The sequence below is a fragment of the Rhopilema esculentum genome, chromosome 1 (assembly GCF_057945365.1).
Source record: "Rhopilema esculentum isolate cy_ngs chromosome 1, ASM5794536v1, whole genome shotgun sequence".
In the NCBI taxonomy this organism is placed as follows: domain Eukaryota; kingdom Metazoa; phylum Cnidaria; class Scyphozoa; order Rhizostomeae; family Rhizostomatidae; genus Rhopilema; species Rhopilema esculentum.
The window spans coordinates 1,250,096-1,270,666 of NC_142815.1; the positions used below are offsets into that span (position 1 = coordinate 1,250,096).

Here is a 20,571-nt window from a genome sequence, read left to right on the forward strand (position 1 = left end):
ATGTTTACCAGCTTCAAACCATTCCCTTGGATCATCATCCAACGATTTATGACTACATTTTGGGTATAAATCTGAATGTCCTTCATGAATATTACAGATATGATTTGCTACAGAGTTCCATTTTGCAAGCATCAAGTCACCATTATCCCCAGAGCTAACTGCGCACCAATAGAGGTGGTTGATTATACTTCTGCTCCATCTATTTACAAGAGAGCAATTGGGTCTTTTTCCCAAAGCATCCATCTTTTTTGCAACACCTATGGAAAAGAGGAAGCAAAATCAGAGTTAAAAATCTTGATACCAATTTATGAGTTTTTGAATTTGAAGGGTGTATTGATAATATCTAGATAAATCTAGATGGAGGTACAAATATGTTCTTCATATAGTCATAAGGTATCAGAAATCGAACAATAATGAGAATTATAATAGTGAGTGCATAAGCATATAACACCCACCTTTTGCAACATGCCACACATCCAAGAAATGCTTTGTATCTTTACAATTCTCCCTAAGCCACTTTTGGATTGATTACAATTACAATAACCATCTGTTACAATGGCGGAGATATTGATAGAATTTTCTTGCATGCGATTCATGATCCTTTTAAGCCCTTCTTGCTCCATATCATAACTACTACCAACTTCATTGTACTATTAGTAGAATAATAAAGCAACATGATCTTATTCATATTCATATTCATGAATATTCAAAATTCAACTAAACTCATGCTATATACTAAAATACTAAAATACTAAAATACAAGTATAACAATGACAATTAGATGTATAAAGATAAACATAAATATAAAAGCAGTTAGCACAAATTGTTGGCTGTTGAACTTACAGTACAATTTAGATTTTATATTCTATGCTAACTATGCAAGTACATATAATTATCACCTGGACAAGTTCAAGATCCAAGACTTTGTTCAGGCCAAGCTCCACAAAAGTGTAGCTACCATATTTAGCAGAGTGACCCATTGAATCACAACACGCATCACCTCCTATAACAGTGTAATGCTGGTTTTTACGAATTTCTTGCTGGATAGCTGCAATCTCATTTTGCCAAATACTCTGCACTGCTGGGCAAAGATATGCTTTCTGGAGCCTGAAGTAGGTTCTATGACTAAGAAAATATAGAAATATTTGAAATCCTGATTCATGGAAGCCCAGATTATTATCTACTACCAAGCAAGACCGTGGGAATGTAAATGTGTAGAATGCAATGACTTGCAATTAGGTTTCTTGCAAACCGAATTTTTACACAAGAACATATATGGTGTAGTAAAATGTGACAATTCAGAGGGTGGCCTTTAAAACATAAATCTATATCATTATGTACTTATATATAATTGTATTGGTTACCTGTATGTCACTGCACCAAAAAATCTGAGAAATTTCAGAATTTTTCCAGGAAGCCCACTAGAAAAGAGTATAGCACCAGACAGTAACAAATTACAAGAAGGTACAGCTTCAATGTAGGGTGAATTACACCATATTCTGGTTTCACCACATTTGTCACACATCTGACTTATAATGACCATGGCTCCAATGATAGATGTGATTGTTGCTTTTCATCCAGGTGACAAGCAGAAGGTGCACAATGCAAAAAGTTCCATCAATTTGCTCTCGTGAACAAGGAATTTTCTCTCATGATCCCCAAACTGCTCAAGACAGGGCCTGTAGGTGAAAATAATATATTGGCAGTGAGCACAATAACCAGCTTCAGATTTACAATCTCCAAGAGGGAAATTTCTACCCCTAAACCCAGTAATAGGACTGGTGAACAAGATGAAATGAGTTTCTTTGGGGGAGAAGACTTTTTAAGGTGGAAAATACCCTGGTGATGATACTGATCAATTTTTAGAATCAGTTGAGCTCTTACTTTCATCTATCGATATTCAAGGGCCAGCAATTTCTGACAAATTCTAAAAAATTGTTAATGAAAAATTTCCCTCAGAACTGAGACTTGTAAAGCGAAAGGAGATTTCTGAAAAATATAAATAAATGAGCAGTCTTTGTTGCCAAAATAAATCAGCAAATCTGGTAAAAAATCAAGGGTTTTCACAGGCAACACGACTTGTGTATGTCCATTCTGCAAGATAACATTGTCAGAGTGACAAATGCCCTTTCAATTACAGTTGATGAGCTTTTAAAATGCAGAGATAGCCAGAGATCTCCTGACGGCAAAGTAATCGCCACATGCCTTTTTGATTCTATAGCCCTATTGGGTCATGTTAATACTGAGCTGTCTTATGAACGCAGAGACTCATTAAAACCACTGCTAAGCAATGATTTGAAGCCTGCTTATGCCCGTTCTAATAAGCCACAATAACTCTTGTTTGCCTATGATTTAACAAAAATCATGGCCCATTCCAAATTTGATGGTAAAATTATGGCTCGTGATTCTCAGTTTAAACCTAGATATTCATCATACAAACAAAATCAGAGAAACAACCCTTTTTTATCTAGCAAGAGAAGGGTATCTTCCCAACAGTTTCAAAACCGATCTCAGACCCAGTCCTTTTTTCAGAAGCAGAATACAGGCTTCAACAAGAAACACCAAATGGGAACATACAAGCATTAAAACAAGGAGTTATGACAAAAAGGTCCCAGGTACATAATTTTGTGTGTTTATTCGAAAAACACATCAAATCAGATTTGCAGTACAAAGTTGCCTCATTTGTTGGTGGACAGATTACACACCATTTAGCACGATGGAAGACCTTAACAACAGATCAAACAATACTGCAAACAGTTATAGATGAAAAAATCGAATTTATTACACAAACACAAAAGTTACAAACAGTACCAACAAATTCAATTGCAAAGGAACATACTGCTCTTATTCACCTAGAAATAGAAAATATCCAGAAAAAGGGTGTGATTAAAGAATGCACTCAGGAAAATGGTTTCTCCCATATTTTCAGTCCCAATAAAGTGACACTCATTTAATTTAAAGCAGTTAAATAAACACATTGAATACATTAATGTCAAATGGACACTATTAAGTGTGTATTGGACTAATTAATCATCAATGACAAAAGACTGCTGGATGGCATCAATTGACTTGAAAGATGCATAGTATAGTGTAAAGATAAATTATGTCTCAAAAGTACCTGAAATTCATTTATCATGATAAACTCTTAAAGTACCAGGTCTACTCCAATGGACTTTGTTTTTGTCCAAGAAAATTCACTGAACTCTTAAAGCCACTTCTATCCACATTGAGAGAGAAAGAGAAAGAATCCACATTGAGATGAAGTGTCATTTAATATGTGCCAATATTGATGACCTTCTTTTGATTGCTACATCATATGAAAAATTTAGCAGTACTAGATACCATCCAGATTCTCGACACTTCCTATTAGATGACATGCAATGAGAAATTTCACGGTTGTGGTCTTCTTATAGCTTGAATGGCATTGTGTTCTGACTTTATGTTGCTTGTGGTTTTCGATTTTGATTTCAAAGGAGTTGATGATGCATGTTAGCCTTGGATATTTCGATACGAGTATTGGTGGTAGTATTCTAAATATGACAGTAATATGATCGCTGCTTGCACTTCGAGCAAGAGATTCTAAGACTTTCATGCCATGGAATATCCCCTCTCTATCATTCTTGAATTTTCAATTATGTTATGTAGCACTTTCTGTGGATCTGCTACAACACTTTGCAATTTTATGCTGCCAGGATTTGTGAACTCAACAAATCCCCAGAGAACAAAGTATGGTTGAGGGAGCATGACATTTGATGTGGGATCAACCTTTTGAAAAAGCTTGTTGAAAAGCTTTTATGCAGAAAGGATTACCAGCCACACTAGGGATATAGGACAGTTCATTTAGCCCATATTCATTAGATGTTAAATCAAGAAGTATTTTAACACCACAAGCATCTGAGGAGCATAGTTTTTCCATCCTTAGAAAAACAGTTGTTCCCTCATCTAAAACATCAACACTGTCTAAAAATCTTTCTGAAGGTTTCTTGTCACCAAAGTGAGGGAGCTGCTTGATTTTTCATTATTTTCTGCAGCTTATTGGGCATAGACCCTCACCAATTCATCATAAGAAATATAACTGTGCAGCTGTACAACTTTTTGCATGCATTTGTTGAGAAAAAATGCTTCCTTGGCCTTGTCATCATCAGTTAAGTGGAAACAAGACTTTTCAATAAAATGACTTGCCTTTCTTTTGTATGGACCCACTACTGTATAAGCACCATTTATAAATTTAAGCTGTGATGTTAGAAAATGGGTCAATGTTTTGGCATTGTGTATAGAGGTGGACTTCAACATGGTTTCCAAATTGTCACACTCAATCCAATGCATATTTGACTCAGTGCTTTGTAAAACTGCCCTTATTCCATTGTTGTTCCACAGTTGCATAGCTAACTTGCTGACTTTAATGTCTGAAGCATAGGAAAATGAAAGACTGCTTCTATCTAAAACAGTCATAAGGTTCTTGCTACATGTTAGTGAAACTTCATTTGGAATAACTTTTTGGGTTTGATTTATTGCCCTTGGCTTGATAAGTTTTTCTCTGATACCCATGATGGCAAGCAATTTGAAAAGATTTTGCTTATCTTTCCATCTATCTAATTGAAGGTTACCCTAACTAGCAATTACCAGGGTAATAAGGAGAATAATAAACGGTGTGCTAAGCACTTCGGTTCCAACCCTAAAGTCAGACACAGAAAATGTCTGGCCCTGGAAAGCTTTTCTTGAGTCAAGGCACTCAGTGAAGATTGTATTAATAATCTTTGCAGCAAAGTAAATAAGAACTTCTAGAGCACTTGCTTTTCTATTTTCACCAAATAGTTTTAGAGGCTGGCAGAGATCACTGTTTTTAATGTCATTGGAAGAAAGCTCATGTCTTATTCGCATTGTAATTCTTTGAAGATCAAGATCACAGTTGTAAGCTCCCTTTACATTAGAACAGTACATGTTCATTGCTCTGAAAGGCTCTTTAAAGGATTTTCCATTCAATTTCTTATCAACCAAGTAATGGTGCTTTAATAACCCCTCCCAAACATTTTCAGACTTAAAATGATTCAAAACATTAGTTTCAAATCCTTTGCAAGTTAGGGAAAGCCTTTGTCGATCATAATAACCAAGGAAATAAAAAATTTTGACAACGAAGCTTTCTTTACTGCCATTACATATTTAATAAATGGAGACCTCTTCTTGACATGACCTTATGTTCATGGTCTAATTCTTGTATACCAATGCATCCAAGGATCTTATCAAAACTGTACTCTAGAGATTCCTTCAAAAATAAGTTATAATTATACAACATGCAATTTTGAAATAACTGGCTTAATTATTTTCGTAAATTTGCATGGACAGCTTGCTAAGCCATTTGGATAAACTGTATACTTACACAATTCATCATTGTATCTAAAGTTGAAGGATTTTTGATGACTTGGGTGAAGTTTAACACTGTAATATGCATCTTTTAAGTCCACAGAAGCCATCCAACAACCTGGAGTAACCAGTTTTAAAACAGAGACAATGCTATGTTAGAGAACAAGCAGCAATAAGAGCTGGCCAAACAAGGGGAAGCTGTTAGATACAGAATTGATGTTCTCCGGTACCATCTAAATGAATTAAAAGTTCCTGGGACACAAAAGCCTAAGTTTGGTCAATTATTCAAGTTGGCAAAAGTTGTCCTGACTTAACTGCAAACAATGCAGAAAATGAGTCATTACTTTCCAGAGTGAGAAAAAATGTGACTCCTCAGAGAGCAAGCTTGTCTCTAGATGGCACCTTGTCTAGCATCATTGCCTTTCAGCTTAACAGGAGAACCATGCTATAAATACAACCCCTCAGATCAAGTTCTTAAGCGAAGTAAAGAGGTCAGCTTGGAGTACAACAAAGAACATTTAAAAAAACATTAATAAACTGAGAAACTTTCATTGTTTTGTCAAAGATAAATTCAATATATACTCAAGATTTATTATGAAACAGTTCAAATTTGTTTTGTTGTGGTTTTATTCTTGGATAACGTTCTAATTTTGCACTTAGATGGTAGACAAACAGCCCATGCTACAGAAGTCAATAATACATGTTTTGCAACATTTAGGCTTCTTCATTTATCATTTGTAAGCGTACGCGTGTTTTTACCTAGTCTCATTTTTCAAAACTTGACAGCCCTGGGGAAATACTGTCACCAAAATCATGCTCACTCTTGACAATTACCCCTTTCTGTAGTAACTATTTGATTTCAAGTTCAACCTCATCCTTATGTTCTTTTGAGACAGAATTAGATGGATAAGTTTGTAATGGAATAGCAATGACAAATTCAATTATTCCCCCCGGATATTGATTCTAAAATGCTTTGATCTGAAGTGATAGATTTCCAATTAGACAAATGCTCAGAAAGTTGACCTGCATGAAAATCTTTCACCTTGGAACTAAGATAAGTTATTACATTGTCTTTGACAAGTTCAAAAGCAATTACCTGTTTTTTGACATTTTCTAATTCTTTGTAAATCTCTTCCTTGTAAACTTTTGTTGGGGTTTGGAGTTTTTTTGTTGACTGTAAGGTCTTTTATGGTATTGCATTCTGGGAGGATTTACCATCCTCCCTCTCTGCCCTAAAAAAGGCCTCGACTGAAAATTTTTGTTCATTCTAAAATTTTGCTGTGGGTGGTTGGTTTTAGTTGCTGCACTAACAAATGTTGCTTGAAGGGTTTTCAATGTTTCCGGTAGGTTATTGCCAAAGACAAATTCGCCTGGTTTCAGACTGCATGAGCAAGCCTCCTTAAACTCCTCACTTAAATTTGACTTCAAAGGCTCTCTTTGTTTGCACGAGAGCTCTTTGTTAACATGACCCAAAATTGCAATTGTATCAAAAAACTTGGATATTATTGATTTATAGACAGGGGTTTTATTTTCCTCGCATGCCTTCACCAAATCTTCCATTGAAGAAGAATAGGCACCTGTTAATCTAAGAAGGGTATCTTGGATTGTACTTTATCTTGTTTCTTCTTACGTAAGGGCTCTATTTTCCCCAAATTTCTGGGTTGACCTTGGATACAAGCAATGGTGTGTTGATTTTTGGGACCTTGTACTTACTAAGAATTTCTTTCCTTTTTTCAAGGTCAAAGTCTGCAGAAAATTTTGTGTTCAAAATGCCTGCAAGATATTCTGAAATTGGTGGGCCCTCTACCTCTGATGGCACAAGGGCTTGCATAAACAGGCAGGTAATGTTTTTGTTTTTTCCATTCTATCAACATCTCAAACAGCCAAAAATAAACCCTAAATTTATAGTGATATGCAACTATGAAGATTGAATAAAACTAACATGCAGAATATGAAGGAATTTTGGTCATATAATTTGAAAGAAAACAACAATTTAAAGTTTTTTCCATTCTATCGATATAAATGTCTAAATAGAAAATTTGTGTTTTTTTCTTTCATTTTGAAATTTCATAAATTAAAATATGAAAAGAAACAAACAAACAGCGGAACATATTTAAAAACAACAAAACTATTACATATTTAACAACGGAACATATTTAAAAAGAACAAAACTATTTAATATTATTCACAGTCATATTCGGAAAAGTTCCGGTATAATAGTTGTTACAGAAGGAGGGAAATTCCTTTCTGTAGAATTCTTGTATACCAGTGCATCCAAGGTCCTCATCAAAATTGTGCCCTTCAAATAGTAGTTATAATTATACCACTTCTTCCAATGACCATGACATATGGACCTATCAAATGGATCACCTACATTTTCAATACGTTATAAGAAGTAGGGTGCTTTGAATGTCTATTATGCCTGACCTTGACCCTCTAGATTTCTGCCTTGCCAAAGTCTTAAGTTTTATGTTACTAAAACAGCCTTCAACAATACATTTTAAGCTGTTTAACTCTTCTTTGATTGCCTCATCAGTTTTGGATGCTAACTTATGAAACTGAGAGGAATTAACTGGAGAAAACCTAGAAATGCCATGTTTTCCTGACAATGGTGTTGATATCTTTTGCCTTTTAATCACAAAACAGACAGGATCACTACCTTCATTGGGTAGAGAGAAGCTTAGAGTCTACTTTAATAAGATGGATCATTTAATAGGAGCATTTATGAGAGATTTATTGGCAGGTAATTCTGTTTCGTGTTTGTAACAGATACGCTTCTCCATCCACATTGAATTCAAGCTTTGAAAAAAACTGCACAATAGTTGCAATGATATTGACTCTTCATAGTTTTAAGCATGCACCCAGTTCTTTAATCAGCAAAAAGTTATAATAAGAAGTTCTCAAAAATGTCCTTTGGTAGCTTTTTAATCAGCAACAGTTTTCTTATCAGCAAGCTATAATGTATCCAGAGACACATTTCAAATTTTTTTGTCATTGTCAATAATGCTTCATTTGAATAAAAAGTTTAGCCTTCCAGGTTTTTGAATAAATTTCTCCAATTTTCAAACTTTTTCAAAACATCCTTTTGTATAGATATTCTGCTCAAAGATGCCAGTCTTTCCTGTCCCCTTCTTTTCCTCAGGTAGGTTTTTTACCCTCCTTAGATATGAGAATGATCTTTCAGCTGAGGCACTGGATACTGCAATCACTGCATTCAGTTTGAGGAGTTAGATTACTTCAGGAAAGCAAGTATGCAATTCAAAATCATACATATACTCTAATAACTTCATGTAAGAACTTTTTTTGGAAATCGTTGTCCCTGAAGACAAAAAGCAGCTTGCTTTCCAGCAGAGGAATATTTAAAAAGCTACCATATCTGCTTTTTAAAAGTTGGAATTTCTCTTTTGGAAAATTATCTTTCCACTGGGAAAAGAAATTAAGATTGACATGATCCAAGATAAAATATTTTCACAATTTTCAAATCTTTCCTCTAGCATCTGGACAAGATTATCAATAATCTGAAAGTAGAGCTGCTTGTAATTCACTTTTTTGTCAGATCTTGGTGTTAGTTGTCCAACAATTTCTACAGCAAAACTTAAGATATTTTCAAATCCTTGATCTGAGCGCAAATCAGAAAGAAAAGTTCCAAAATCTTTTATCTTTGAAACACCATGAGAGAAATCTGTTTTCCTATTTTGGAGAACTTTGTAAAAAATGGTGGACTGTTCCAAAATTTTGTTAAAGATGCCTGTCAAAAAGCGAAACAGGAAGCAATTGAGGTATTGGAAAAGGCCATTCTAGAGCCACTTGTATTTTCCACAAGGTCCTCTAGAATGTCAAGAAGTGCCTGATACTTTTAGAAAATAACACAAATAGACCTGTTTCCTGAAACGGGCGCCATTTTCAAACGCATTGCATTTTTGGATGCCCAGGGGTGAAACAACTTTTGACGGCCTTAGCAACCAAGTCATAACAACAGCAGTTTAGTTTACATCCAGCAAAAGATCCAGAAGGCTTTTTGAAGATTTGAAAGTGGGTTCAGGGTTTGGATAAAAGGTAATTTTATTAGCGTAATCAGGTGGGTTGATAATCAGGGTCTGGGCAACTTTATACTGTATTGCCATGGTAAAGAGCGCAGCCCCTACTTCAAGTGCTGTATTCCACAACCTGTCCAGTAGACTTGATGTAGAGAGGATTGTCTTGAGGAACTCCCTGCTATCGTGGTCTGTTGGCTTTTCCGGGCTGTCTTTATGGAATGTGAGTAATCCAATTGCAGCAAAATAAATAAGAACTTCTAGAGCACTTGCTTTTCTATTTTCACCAAATAGTTTAAGAAGCTTTCAGAGATCACTGCTTTTACTGTCATTGGAAGAAAACTCGTGGCTTAACTGCATTATATTTCTTTGAGGATCAAGATCACAATTGTAAGCTCCCTTTACATTAGAACAGTACATGTTCATTGCTCTGAAAGGCTTTTTAAAGGATTTCCCATTCAATTTCTTATCAACCAAGTAATGGTGCTTTAATAACCCCTCCCAAACATTTTCAGACTTAATAATTCAAAACACCAGTTTCAAATCCTTTGCAAGTTAGGGAAAGCCTTTGTCGATCATAATAACCAAGGAAATAAAAAATTTTGACAACGAAGCTTTCTTTACTGCCATTACATATTTAATAAATGGAGACCTCTTCTTGACATTACCTTATGTTCATGGTCTAATTCTTGTATACCAATGCATCCAAGGGCCTCATCAAAATTGTGCCCTTCAAATAGTAGTTATAATTATACCACTTCTTCCAATGACCATGACATATGGACCTATCAAATGGATCACCTACATTTTCAATACGTTATAAGAAGTAGGGTGCTTTGAATGTCTATTATGCCTGACCTCGACCCTCTAGATTTCTGCCTTGCCAAAGTCTTAAGTTTTATGTTACTAAAACTGCCTTCAACAATACATTTTAAGCTGTTTAACTCTTCTTTGATTGCCTCATCAGTTTTGGATGCTAACTTATGAAACTGAGAGGAATTAACTGGAGAAAACCTAGAAATGCCATGTTTTCCTGACAATGGTGTTGATATCTTTTGCCTTTTAATCACAAAACAGACAGGATCACTACCTTCATTGGGTAGAGAGAAGCTTAGAGTCTACTATAATAAGATGGATCAATAGGAGCATTTATGAGAGATATATTGGCAGGTAATTCTGTTTCGTGTTTGTAACAGATACGCTTCTCCATCCTCATTGAATTCAAGCTTTGAAAAAAACTGCACAATAGTTGCAATGATATTGACTCTTCGTAGTTTTGAGCATGAACCCAGTTCTTTAATCAGCAAAAAGTTATAATAAGAAGTTCTCAAAAATCCCCTTTGGTAGCTTTTTAATCAGCAATAGTTTTCTTATCAGCAAGCTATAATGTATCCAGAGACACATTTCAAATTTTTTTGTCATTGTCAATAGTGCTTCATTTAAATAAAAAGTTTAGCCTTCTAGGTTTTTGAATAAATTTCTCCAATTTTCAAACTTTTTCAAAACATCCTTTTGTATAGATATTCTGCTCAAAGATGCCAGTCTTTCCTGTCCCCTTCTTTTCCTTGGGTAGGTTTTTAACCCTCCCTAGACATGAGAATGATCTTTCAGCTGAGGCACTGGATACTGCAATCACTGCATTCAGTTTGAGGAGTTAGATTACTTCAGGAAAGCAAGTATGCAATTCAAAATCATACATATACTCTAATAACTTCATGTAAGAACTTTTTTTGGAAATCATTGTCCCTGAAGACGAAAAGCAGCTTGCTTTCCAGCAGAGGAATATTGAAAAAGCTACCATATCTGCTTTTTAAAAGTTGGAATTTCTCTTTTGGAAAATTATCTTTCCACTGGGAAAAGAAATTAAGATTGACATGATCCAAGATAAAATATTTTCACAATTTTCAAATCTATCCTCTAGCATCTGGACAAGATTATCAATAATCTGAAAGTAGAGCTGCTTGTAATTCACTTTTTTGTCAGATCTTGGTGTTAGTTGTCCAACAATTTCTACAGCAAAACTTAAGATATTTTCAAATCCTTGATCTGAGCGCAAATCAGAAAGAAAAGTTCCAAAATCTTTTATCTTTGAAACACCATGAGAGAAATCTGTTTTCCTATTTTGGAGAACTTTGTAAAAAATGGTGGACTGTTCCAAAATTTTGTTAAAGATGCCTGTCAAAAAGCGAAACAGGAAGCAATTGAGGTATTGGAAAAGGCCATTCTAGAGCCACTTGTATTTTCCACAAGGTCCTCTAGAATGTCAAGAAGTGCCTGTTACTTTTAGAAAATAACACAAATAGACCTGTTTCCTGAAACGGGCGCCATTTTCAAACGCATTGCATTTTTGGATGCCAAGGGGTCAAACAACTTTTGACGGCCTTAGCAACCAAGTCATAACAACAGCAGCTTAGTTTACATCCAGCAAAAGATCCAGAAGGCTTTTTGAAGATTTGAAAGTGGGTTCAGGGTTTGGATAAAACGTAATTTTATTAGCGTAATCAGGTGGGTTGATAATCAGGGTCTGGGCAACTTTATACTGTATTGCCATGGTAAAGAGCGCAGCCCCTACTTCAAGTGCTGTATTCCACAACCTGTCCAGTAGACTTGATGTAGAGATGATTGTCTTGAGGAACTCCCTGCTATCGTGGTCTGTTGGCTTTTCCGGGCTGTCTTTATGGAATGTGAGTAATCCAATTGCAGCAAAATAAATAAGAACTTCTAGAGCACTTGCTTTTCTATTTTCACCAAATAGTTTAAGAAGCTTTCAGAGATCACTGCTTTTACTGTCATTGGAAGAAAACTCATGGCTTAACTGCATTATATTTCTTTGAGGATCAAGATCACAATTGTAAGTTCCCTTTACATTAAAACAGTACAGGTTGGTTGCTTCGAAAAACACTTTAAAGGATTTCCCATTCAATTTCCTATCAACCTAGTAATGGTGCTTTAATAATCTCTCAAACATTATCAGACCTAATAATTCAAAACACCAGTTTTAAATCCTTTGCGAGTCAGGACAAGCCTTTGTAGATCATAATAACCAAGGAAATCAAAAATTTTGACAACCAAGCTTTCTTTACTGTCATTACAAATCGAAAAATTGGAGATCTCTTCTTGACATGACTGTTCATGGTCTAATTCTGTATACCAGTGCATCCAAGGGCCTCATCAAAATTGTGCCCTTCAAATAGTAGTTATAATTATACCACTTCTTCCAATGACCATGACATATGGACCTATCAAATGGATCACCTACATTTTCAATACGTTATAAGAAGTAGGGTGCTTTGAATGTCTATTATGCCTGACCTTGACCCTCTAGATTTCTGCCTTGCCAAAGTCTTAAGTTTTATGTTACTAAAACAGCCTTCAACAATACATTTTAAGCTGTTTAACTCTTCTTTGATTGCCTCATCAGTTTTGGATCCTAACTTATGAAACTGAGAGGAATTAACTGGAGAAAACCTAGAAATGCCATGTTTTCCTGACAATGGTGTTGATATCTTTTGCCTTTTAATCACAAAACAGACAGGATCATTACCTTCATTGGGTAGAGAGAAGCTTAGAGTCTACTATAATAAGATGGATCAATAGGAGCATTTATGAGAGATATATTGGCAGGTAATTCTGTTTCGTGTTTGTAACAGATACGCTTCTCCATCCTCATTGAATTCAAGCTTTGAAAAAAACTGCACAATAGTTGCAATGATATTGACTCTTCGTAGTTTTGAGCATGCACCCAGTTCTTTAATCAGCAAAAAGTTATAATAAGAAGTTCTCAAAAATCTCCTTTGGTAGCTTTTTAATCAGCAACAGTTTTCTTATCAGCAAGCTATAATGTATCCAGAGACACATTTCAAAATTTTTTGTCATTGTCAATAATGCTTCATTTGAATAAAAAGTTTAGCCTTCTAGGTTTTTGAATTAATTTCTCCAATTTTCAAACTTTTTCAAAACATCCTTTTGTATAGATATTCTGCTCAAAGATGCCAGTCTTTCCTGTCCCCTTCTTTTCCTTGGGTAGGTTTTTAACCCTCCCTAGACATGAGAATGATCTTTCAGATGAGGCACTGGATACTGCAATCACTGCATTCAGTTTGAGGAGTTAGATTACTTCAGGAAAGCAAGTATGCAATTCAAAATCATACATATACTCTAATAACTTCATGTAAGAACTTTTTTTGGAAATCATTGTCCCTGAAGACAAAAAGCAGCTTGCTTTCCAGCAGAGGAATATTTAAAAAGCTACCATATCTGCTTTTTAAAAGTTGGAAATTCTCTTTTGGAAAATTATCTTTCCACTGGGAAAAGAAATTAAGATTGACATGATCCAAGATAAAATATTTTCACAATTTTCAAATCTATCCTCTAGCATCTGGACAAGATTATCAATAATCTGAAAGTAGAGCTGCTTGTAATTCACTTTTTTGTCAGATCTTGGTGTTAGTTGTCCAACAATTTCTACAGCAAAACTTAAGATATTTTCAAATCCTTGATCTGAGCGCAAATCAGAAAGAAAAGTTCCAAAATCTTTTATCTTTGAAACACCATGAGAGAAATCTGTTTTCCTATTTTGGAGAACTTTGTAAAAAATGGTGGACTGTTCCAAAATTTTGTTAAAGATGCCTGTCAAAAAGCGAAACAGGAAGCAATTGAGGTATTGGAAAAGGCCATTCTAGAGCCACTTGTATTTTCCACAAGGTCCTCTAGAATGTCAAGAAGTGCCTGTTACTTTTAGAAAATAACACAAATAGACCTGTTTCCTGAAACGGGCGCCATTTTCAAACGCATTGCATTTTTGGATGCCAAGGGGTCAAACAACTTTTGACGGCCTAAGCAACCAAGTCATAACAACAGCAGCTTAGTTTACATCCAGCAAAAGATCCAGAAGGCTTTTTGAAGATTTGAAAGTGGGTTCAGGGTTTGGATAAAACGTAATTTTATTAGCGTAATCAGGTGGGTTGATAATCAGGGTCTGGGCAACTTTATACTGTATTGCCATGGTAAAGAGCGCAGCCCCTACTTCAAGTGCTGTATTCCACAACCTGTCCAGTAGACTTGATGTAGAGATGATTGTCTTGAGGAACTCCCTGCTATCGTGGTCTGTTGGCTTTTCCGGGCTGTCTTTATGGAATGTGAGTAATCCAATTGCAGCAAAATAAATAAGAACTTCTAGAGCACTTGCTTTTCTATTTTCACCAAATAGTTTAAGAAGCTTTCAGAGATCACTGCTTTTACTGTCATTGGAAGAAAACTCATGGCTTAACTGCATTATATTTCTTTGAGGATCAAGATCACAATTGTAAGTTCCCTTTACATTAAAACAGTACAGGTTGGTTGCTTCGAAAAACACTTTAAAGGATTTCCCATTCAATTTCCTATCAACCTAGTAATGGTGCTTTAATAATCTCTCAAACATTATCAGACCTAATAATTCAAAACACCAGTTTTAAATCCTTTGCGAGTCAGGAGAAGCCTTTGTAGATCATAATAACCAATGAAATCAAAAATTTTGACAACCAAGCTTTCTTTACTGTCATTACAAATCGAAAAATTGGAGATCTCTTCTTGACATGACTGTTCATGGTCTAATTCTGTATACCAGTGCATCCAAGGGCCTCATCAAAATTGTGCCCTTCAAATAGTAGTTATAATTATACCACTTCTTCCAATGACCATGACATATGGACCTATCAAATGGATCACCTACATTTTCAATACGTTATAAGAAGTAGGGTGCTTTGAATGTCTATTATGCCTGACCTTGACCCTCTAGATTTCTGCCTTGCCAAAGTCTTAAGTTTTATGTTACTGAAACAGCCTTCAACAATACATTTTAAGCTGTTTAACTCTTCTTTGATTGCCTCATCAGTTTTGGATCCTAACTTATGAAACTGAGAGGAATTAACTGGAGAAAACCTAGAAATGCCATGTTTTCCTGACAATGGTGTTGATATCTTTTGCCTTTTAATCACAAAACAGACAGGATCACTACCTTCATTGGGTAGAGAGAAGCTTAAAGTCTACTATAATAAGATGGATCAATAGGAGCATTTATGAGAGATTTATTGGCAGGTAATTCTGTTTCGTGTTTGTAACAGATATGCTTCTCCATCCTCGTTGAATTCAAGCTTTGAAAAAAACTGCACAATAGTTGCAATGATATTGACTCTTCGTAGTTTTGAGCATGCACCCAGTTCTTTAAGAAGTTCCTTGAAATGTCCTTTGGTAGCTTTTTAATGAGCAACAGTTTTCTTATCAGCAAGCTATAATGTATCCAGAGACACATTTCAAATTTTTTTGTCATTGTCAATAATGCTTCATTTGAATAAAAAGTTTAGCCTTCTAGGTTTTTGAACAAATTTCTCCAATTTTCAAACTTTTTCAAAACATCCTTTTGTATAGATATTCTGCTCAAAGATTCCAGTCTTTCCTGTCCCCTTCTTTTCCTCAGGTAGGTTTTTAACCCTCCTTAGACATGAGAATGATCTTTCAGCTGAGGCACTGGATACTGCAATCACTGCATTCAGTTTGAGGAGTTAGATTACTTCAGGAAAGCAAGTATGCAATTCAAAATCATACATATACTCTAATAACTTCATGTAAGAGCTTTTTTTGGAAATCGTTGTCCCTGAAGACAAAAAGCAGCTTGCTTTCCAGCAGAGGAATATTTAAAAAGCTACCATATCTGCTTTTTAAAAGTTGGAAATTCTCTTTTGGAAAATTATCTTTCCACTGGGAAAAGAAATTAAGATTGACATGATCCAAGATAAAATATTTTCACAATTTTCAAATCTTTCCTCTAGCATCTGGACAAGATTATCAATAATCTGAAAGTAGAGCTGCTTGTAATTCACTTTTTTGTCAGATCTTGGTGTTAGTTGTCCAACAATTTCTACAGCAAAACTTAAGATATTTTCAAATCCTTGATCTGAGCGCAAATCAGAAAGAAAAGTTCCAAAATCTTTTATCTTTGAAACACCATGAGAGAAATCTGTTTTCCTATTTTGGAGAACTTTGTAAAAAATGGTGGACTGTTCCAAAATTTTGTTAAAGATGCCTGTCAAAAAGCGAAACAGGAAGCAATTTAGGTATTGGAAAAGGCCATTCTAGAGCCACTTGTATTTTCCACAAGGTCCTCTAGAATGTCAAGAAGTGCCTGATACTTTTAGAAAATAACACAAATAGACCTGTTTCCTGAAACGGGCGCCATTTTCAAACGCATTGCATTTTTGGATGCCCAGGGGTCAAACAACTTTTGACGGCCTTAGCAACCAAGTCATAACAACAGCAATTTAGTTTACATCCAGCAAAAGATCCAGAAGGCTTTTTGAAGATTTGAAAGTGGGTTCAGGGTTTGGATAAAAGGTAATTTTATTAGCGTAATCAGGTGGGTTGATAATCAGGGTCTGGGCAACTTTATACTGTATTGCCGTGGTAAAGAGCGCAGCCCCTACTTCAAGTGCTGTATTCCACAACCTGTCCGGTAGACTTGATGTAGAGAGGATTGTCTTGAGGAACTCCCTGCTATCGTGGTCTGTTGGCTTTTCCGGGCTGTCTTTATGGAATGTGAGTAATCCAATTGCAGCAAAATAAATAAGAACTTCTAGAGCACTTGCTTTTCTATTTTCACCAAATAGTTTAAGAAGCTTTCAGAGATCACTGCTTTTACTGTCATTGGAAGAAAACTCATGGCTTAACTGCATTATATTTCTTTGAGGATCAAGATCACAATTGTAAGTTCCCTTTACATTAAAACAGTACAGGTTGGTTGCTTCGAAAAACACTTTAAAGGATTTCCCATTCAATTTCCTATCAACCTAGTAATGGTGCTTTAATAATCTCTCAAACATTATCAGACTTAATAATTCAAAACACCAGTTTTAAATCCTTTGCGAGTCAGGACAAGCCTTTGTAGATCATAATAACCAAGGAAATCAAAAATTTTGACAACCAAGCTTTCTTTACTGTCATTACAAATCGAAAAATTGGAGATCTCTTCTTGACATGACTGTTCATGGTCTAATTCTGTATACCAGTGCATCCAAGGGCCTCATCAAAATTGTGCCCTTCAAATAGTAGTTATAATTATACCACTTCTTCCAATGACCATGACATATGGACCTATCAAATGGATCACCTACATTTTCAATACGTTATAAGAAGTAGGGTGCTTTGAATGTCTATTATGCCTGACCTTGACCCTCTAGATTTCTGCCTTGCCAAAGTCTTAAGTTTTATGTTACTAAAACAGCCTTCAACAATACATTTTAAGCTGTTTAACTCTTCTTTGATTGCCTCATCAGTTTTGGATGCTAACTTATGAAACTGAGAGGAATTAACTGGAGAAAACCTAGAAATGCCATGTTTTCCTGACAATGGTGTTGATATCTTTTGCCTTTTAATCACAAAACAAACAGGATCACTACCTTCATTGGGTAGAGAGAAGCTTAGAGTCTACTATAATAAGATGGATCATTTAATAGGAGCATTTATGAGAGATTTATTGGCAGGTAATTCTGTTTCGTGTTTGTAACAGATACGCTTCTCCATCCACATTGAATTCAAGCTTTGAAAAAAACTGCACAATAGTTGCAATGATATTGACTCTTCATAGTTTTAAGCATGCACCCAGTTCTTTAATCAGCAAAAAGTTATAATAAGAAGTTCTCAAAAATGTCCTTTGGTAGCTTTTTAATGAGCAACAGTTTTCTTATCAGCAAGCTATAATGTATCCAGAGACACATTTCAAATTTTTTTGTCATTGTCAATAATGCTTCATTTGAATAAAAAGTTTAGCCTTCTAGGTTTTTGAACAAATTTCTCCAATTTTCAAACTTTTTCAAAACATCCTTTTGTATAGATATTCTGCTCAAAGATGCCAGTCTTTCCTGTCCCCTTCTTTTCCTCAGGTAGGTTTTTAACCCTCCTTAGATATGAGAATGATCTTTCAGCTGAGGCACTGGATACTGCAATCACTGCATTCAGTTTGAGGAGTTAGATTACTTCAGGAAAGCAAGTATGCAATTCAAAATCATGCATATACTCTAATAACTTCATGTAAGAACTTTTTTTGGAAATCGTTGTCCCTGAAGACAAAAAGCAGCTTGCTTTCCAGCAGAGGAATATTTAAAAAGCTACCATATCTGTTTTTTAAAAGTTGGAAATTCTCTTTTGGAAAATTATCTTTCCACTGGGAAAAGAAATTAAGATTGACATGATCCAAGATAAAATATTTTCACAATTTTCAAATCTATCCTCTAGCATCTGGACAAGATTATCAATAATCTGAAAGTAGAGCTGCTTGTAATTCACTTTTTTGTCAGATCTTGGTGTTAGTTGTCCAACAATTTCTACAGCAAAACTTAAGATATTTTCAAATCCTTGATCTGAGCGCAAATCAGAAAGAAAAGTTCCAAAATCTTTTATCTTTGAAACACCATGAGAGAAATCTGTTTTCCTATTTTGGAGAACTTTGTAAAAAATGGTGGACTGTTCCAAAATTTTGTTAAAGATGCCTGTCAAAAAGCGAAACAGGAAGCAATTGAGGTATTGGAAAAGGCCATTCTAGAGCCACTTGTATTTTCCACAAGGTCCTCTAGAATGTCAAGAAGTGCCTGATACTTTTGGAAAATACATCCAGCAAAAGACCCAGAAGGCTTTTTGAAGATTTGAAAGTGGGTTCAGGGTTTGGATAAAACGTAATTTTATTAGCGTAATCAGGTGGGTTGATAATCAGGGTCTGGGCAACTTTATACTGTATTGCCATGGTAAAGAGCGCAGCCCCTACTTCAAGTGCTGTATTCCACAACCTGTCCGGTAGACTTGATGTAGAGAGGATTGTCTTGAGGAACTCCCTGCTATCGTGGTCGGTTGGCTTTTCCGGGCTGTCTTTATGGAATGTGAGTAATCCAAATTATTCAAGGAGTGTGGACTATCTGTTTCAATTAAGACAAATCTCAAAACAGTAGACTTTTTAGATATACACCTGGACCTTTCAAACAATACTATTCAACCATATCGAATATCGAAAACAATACTATTCATCAAAGAGTCTATAGATGATTATTTTTTGAAAGAAACTATTGTCTTTCCAATATTTGTATGTCAAATTTTATCTTAATTGTACTGAGGAAAACTCAACACTAGCTCTGTATTTTATGTAACTAATGTAGCAAACTTTCTTGTATGTGAAGCTAAAAACTAAGTTGTGCATGAATATAAAAAAGTTAGTTAAATATTGTGTAAAAAGACAGATGTATGCAGACAAAACAAAACTAATGTATAAAAGTTATGTTTATTTCTCTCTCACTTATCGTCTCATTAAATACAATCTGATACAAGTTTTACAACGCCTTTCAAAAGTAGCCTGCATTCTGTTTCTAGTTTTATTTAAAAAAACAATCCAGGTAAAATAATTAAGATAAAAAATCTAGTAAACTTTGGCACACAGTCCACTACATAGTCAGCATCTTTTAAGATTCTTAATGTAATTAATTGTTTTGGCAAAAAGAGTTCAAAGTCACAGTAGTTATCTCCAGTTATAAACATCTGGTGCTGTACTTGATACCAGTACTGGTGTTTTGGCCTCAATAAAATTGATCCATCAACTTTGATTAAGTTTGAGTCAGGTTTATCAATATATTCGGAAATGTCAAGGTCACGGCTGCTCAATGGACACTTGATTTCAAAAACCCCCGAACCGCAACATTGACAGGTCAGAATACCATCTGGTGTTGCACCAAGAAAAGGATATGCTGCAGAGATATATAAACCAGATGTGGTGCATAAAAAACTTTTGTGCTTTCCTTTGTTCTTCTTAATGTATCTTTTGCGAGCAACATCTTCATTGTTTTTGCCCCAGCTCACAGACTTACTGCTAAAATTAGGATAATATCCACAAATCTTGGCACAAAGATCATATGCTGATGGAAAATTTGATATTTGCAATTCATTGTCAACTTTCTTTAATACTTCATGAACAACAGATGCAGTGATAAGGCCAAGGCGATAATTTTTCCAGTCTTCAGAAGAAGATTGGCCGATAGTCAGATAAGAAATTTTCTCTAAATCATGAGGGGACCTACAAAAATGCAGTGTAGAAATGAAAGATTCAGCATCTTCACATTTGGAAGCAATTCTGGAATTGAAGGAGAAGGAGGATAAGGGTAGA

At 35.2% G+C, this 20,571-nt stretch overlaps 1 protein-coding gene across 2 annotated transcripts; it reads right to left on the reverse strand.

Annotated features, from left to right (window-relative positions):
* Positions 1-70: 70 nt before the first annotated feature.
* Positions 71-19,789, reverse strand: LOC135690186 (uncharacterized). Of its 2 annotated transcripts, XM_065207662.2 has the most exons (4): positions 1,365-19,789; positions 900-1,125; positions 456-650; positions 71-257 (listed from the first exon to the last, which is right to left on the reverse strand). In XM_065207662.2, exons 1-4 carry the CDS (start codon positions 1,541-1,543, stop codon positions 204-206), a joined length of 654 nt encoding a protein of 217 aa, XP_065063734.2. In that variant the 5' UTR covers positions 1,544-19,789; the 3' UTR covers positions 71-203. The 2 variants fall into 2 exon arrangements, with proteins under 2 accessions (XP_065063734.2, XP_088964625.1); XM_089108499.1 differs by lacking the exon at positions 71-257 and having other exon boundaries at positions 265-650.
* Between the last annotated feature and the right edge of the window lie 782 nt (positions 19,790-20,571).

Coding starts and splice junctions, on each gene's coding strand:
- LOC135690186 (XM_089108499.1), bottom strand. CDS start 1,543: ATGGTCATTATAAGTCAGATGTGTGACAAATGTGGTGAAACCAGAATA. Junction 1,126..1,364: donor TTTGGTGCAGTGACATACAG/GTAACCAATACA, acceptor ATATTTTCTTAG/TCATAGAACCTACTTCAGGC. Junction 651..899: donor TGGATCTTGAACTTGTCCAG/GTGATAATTATA, acceptor TTCTACTAATAG/TACAATGAAGTTGGTAGTAG.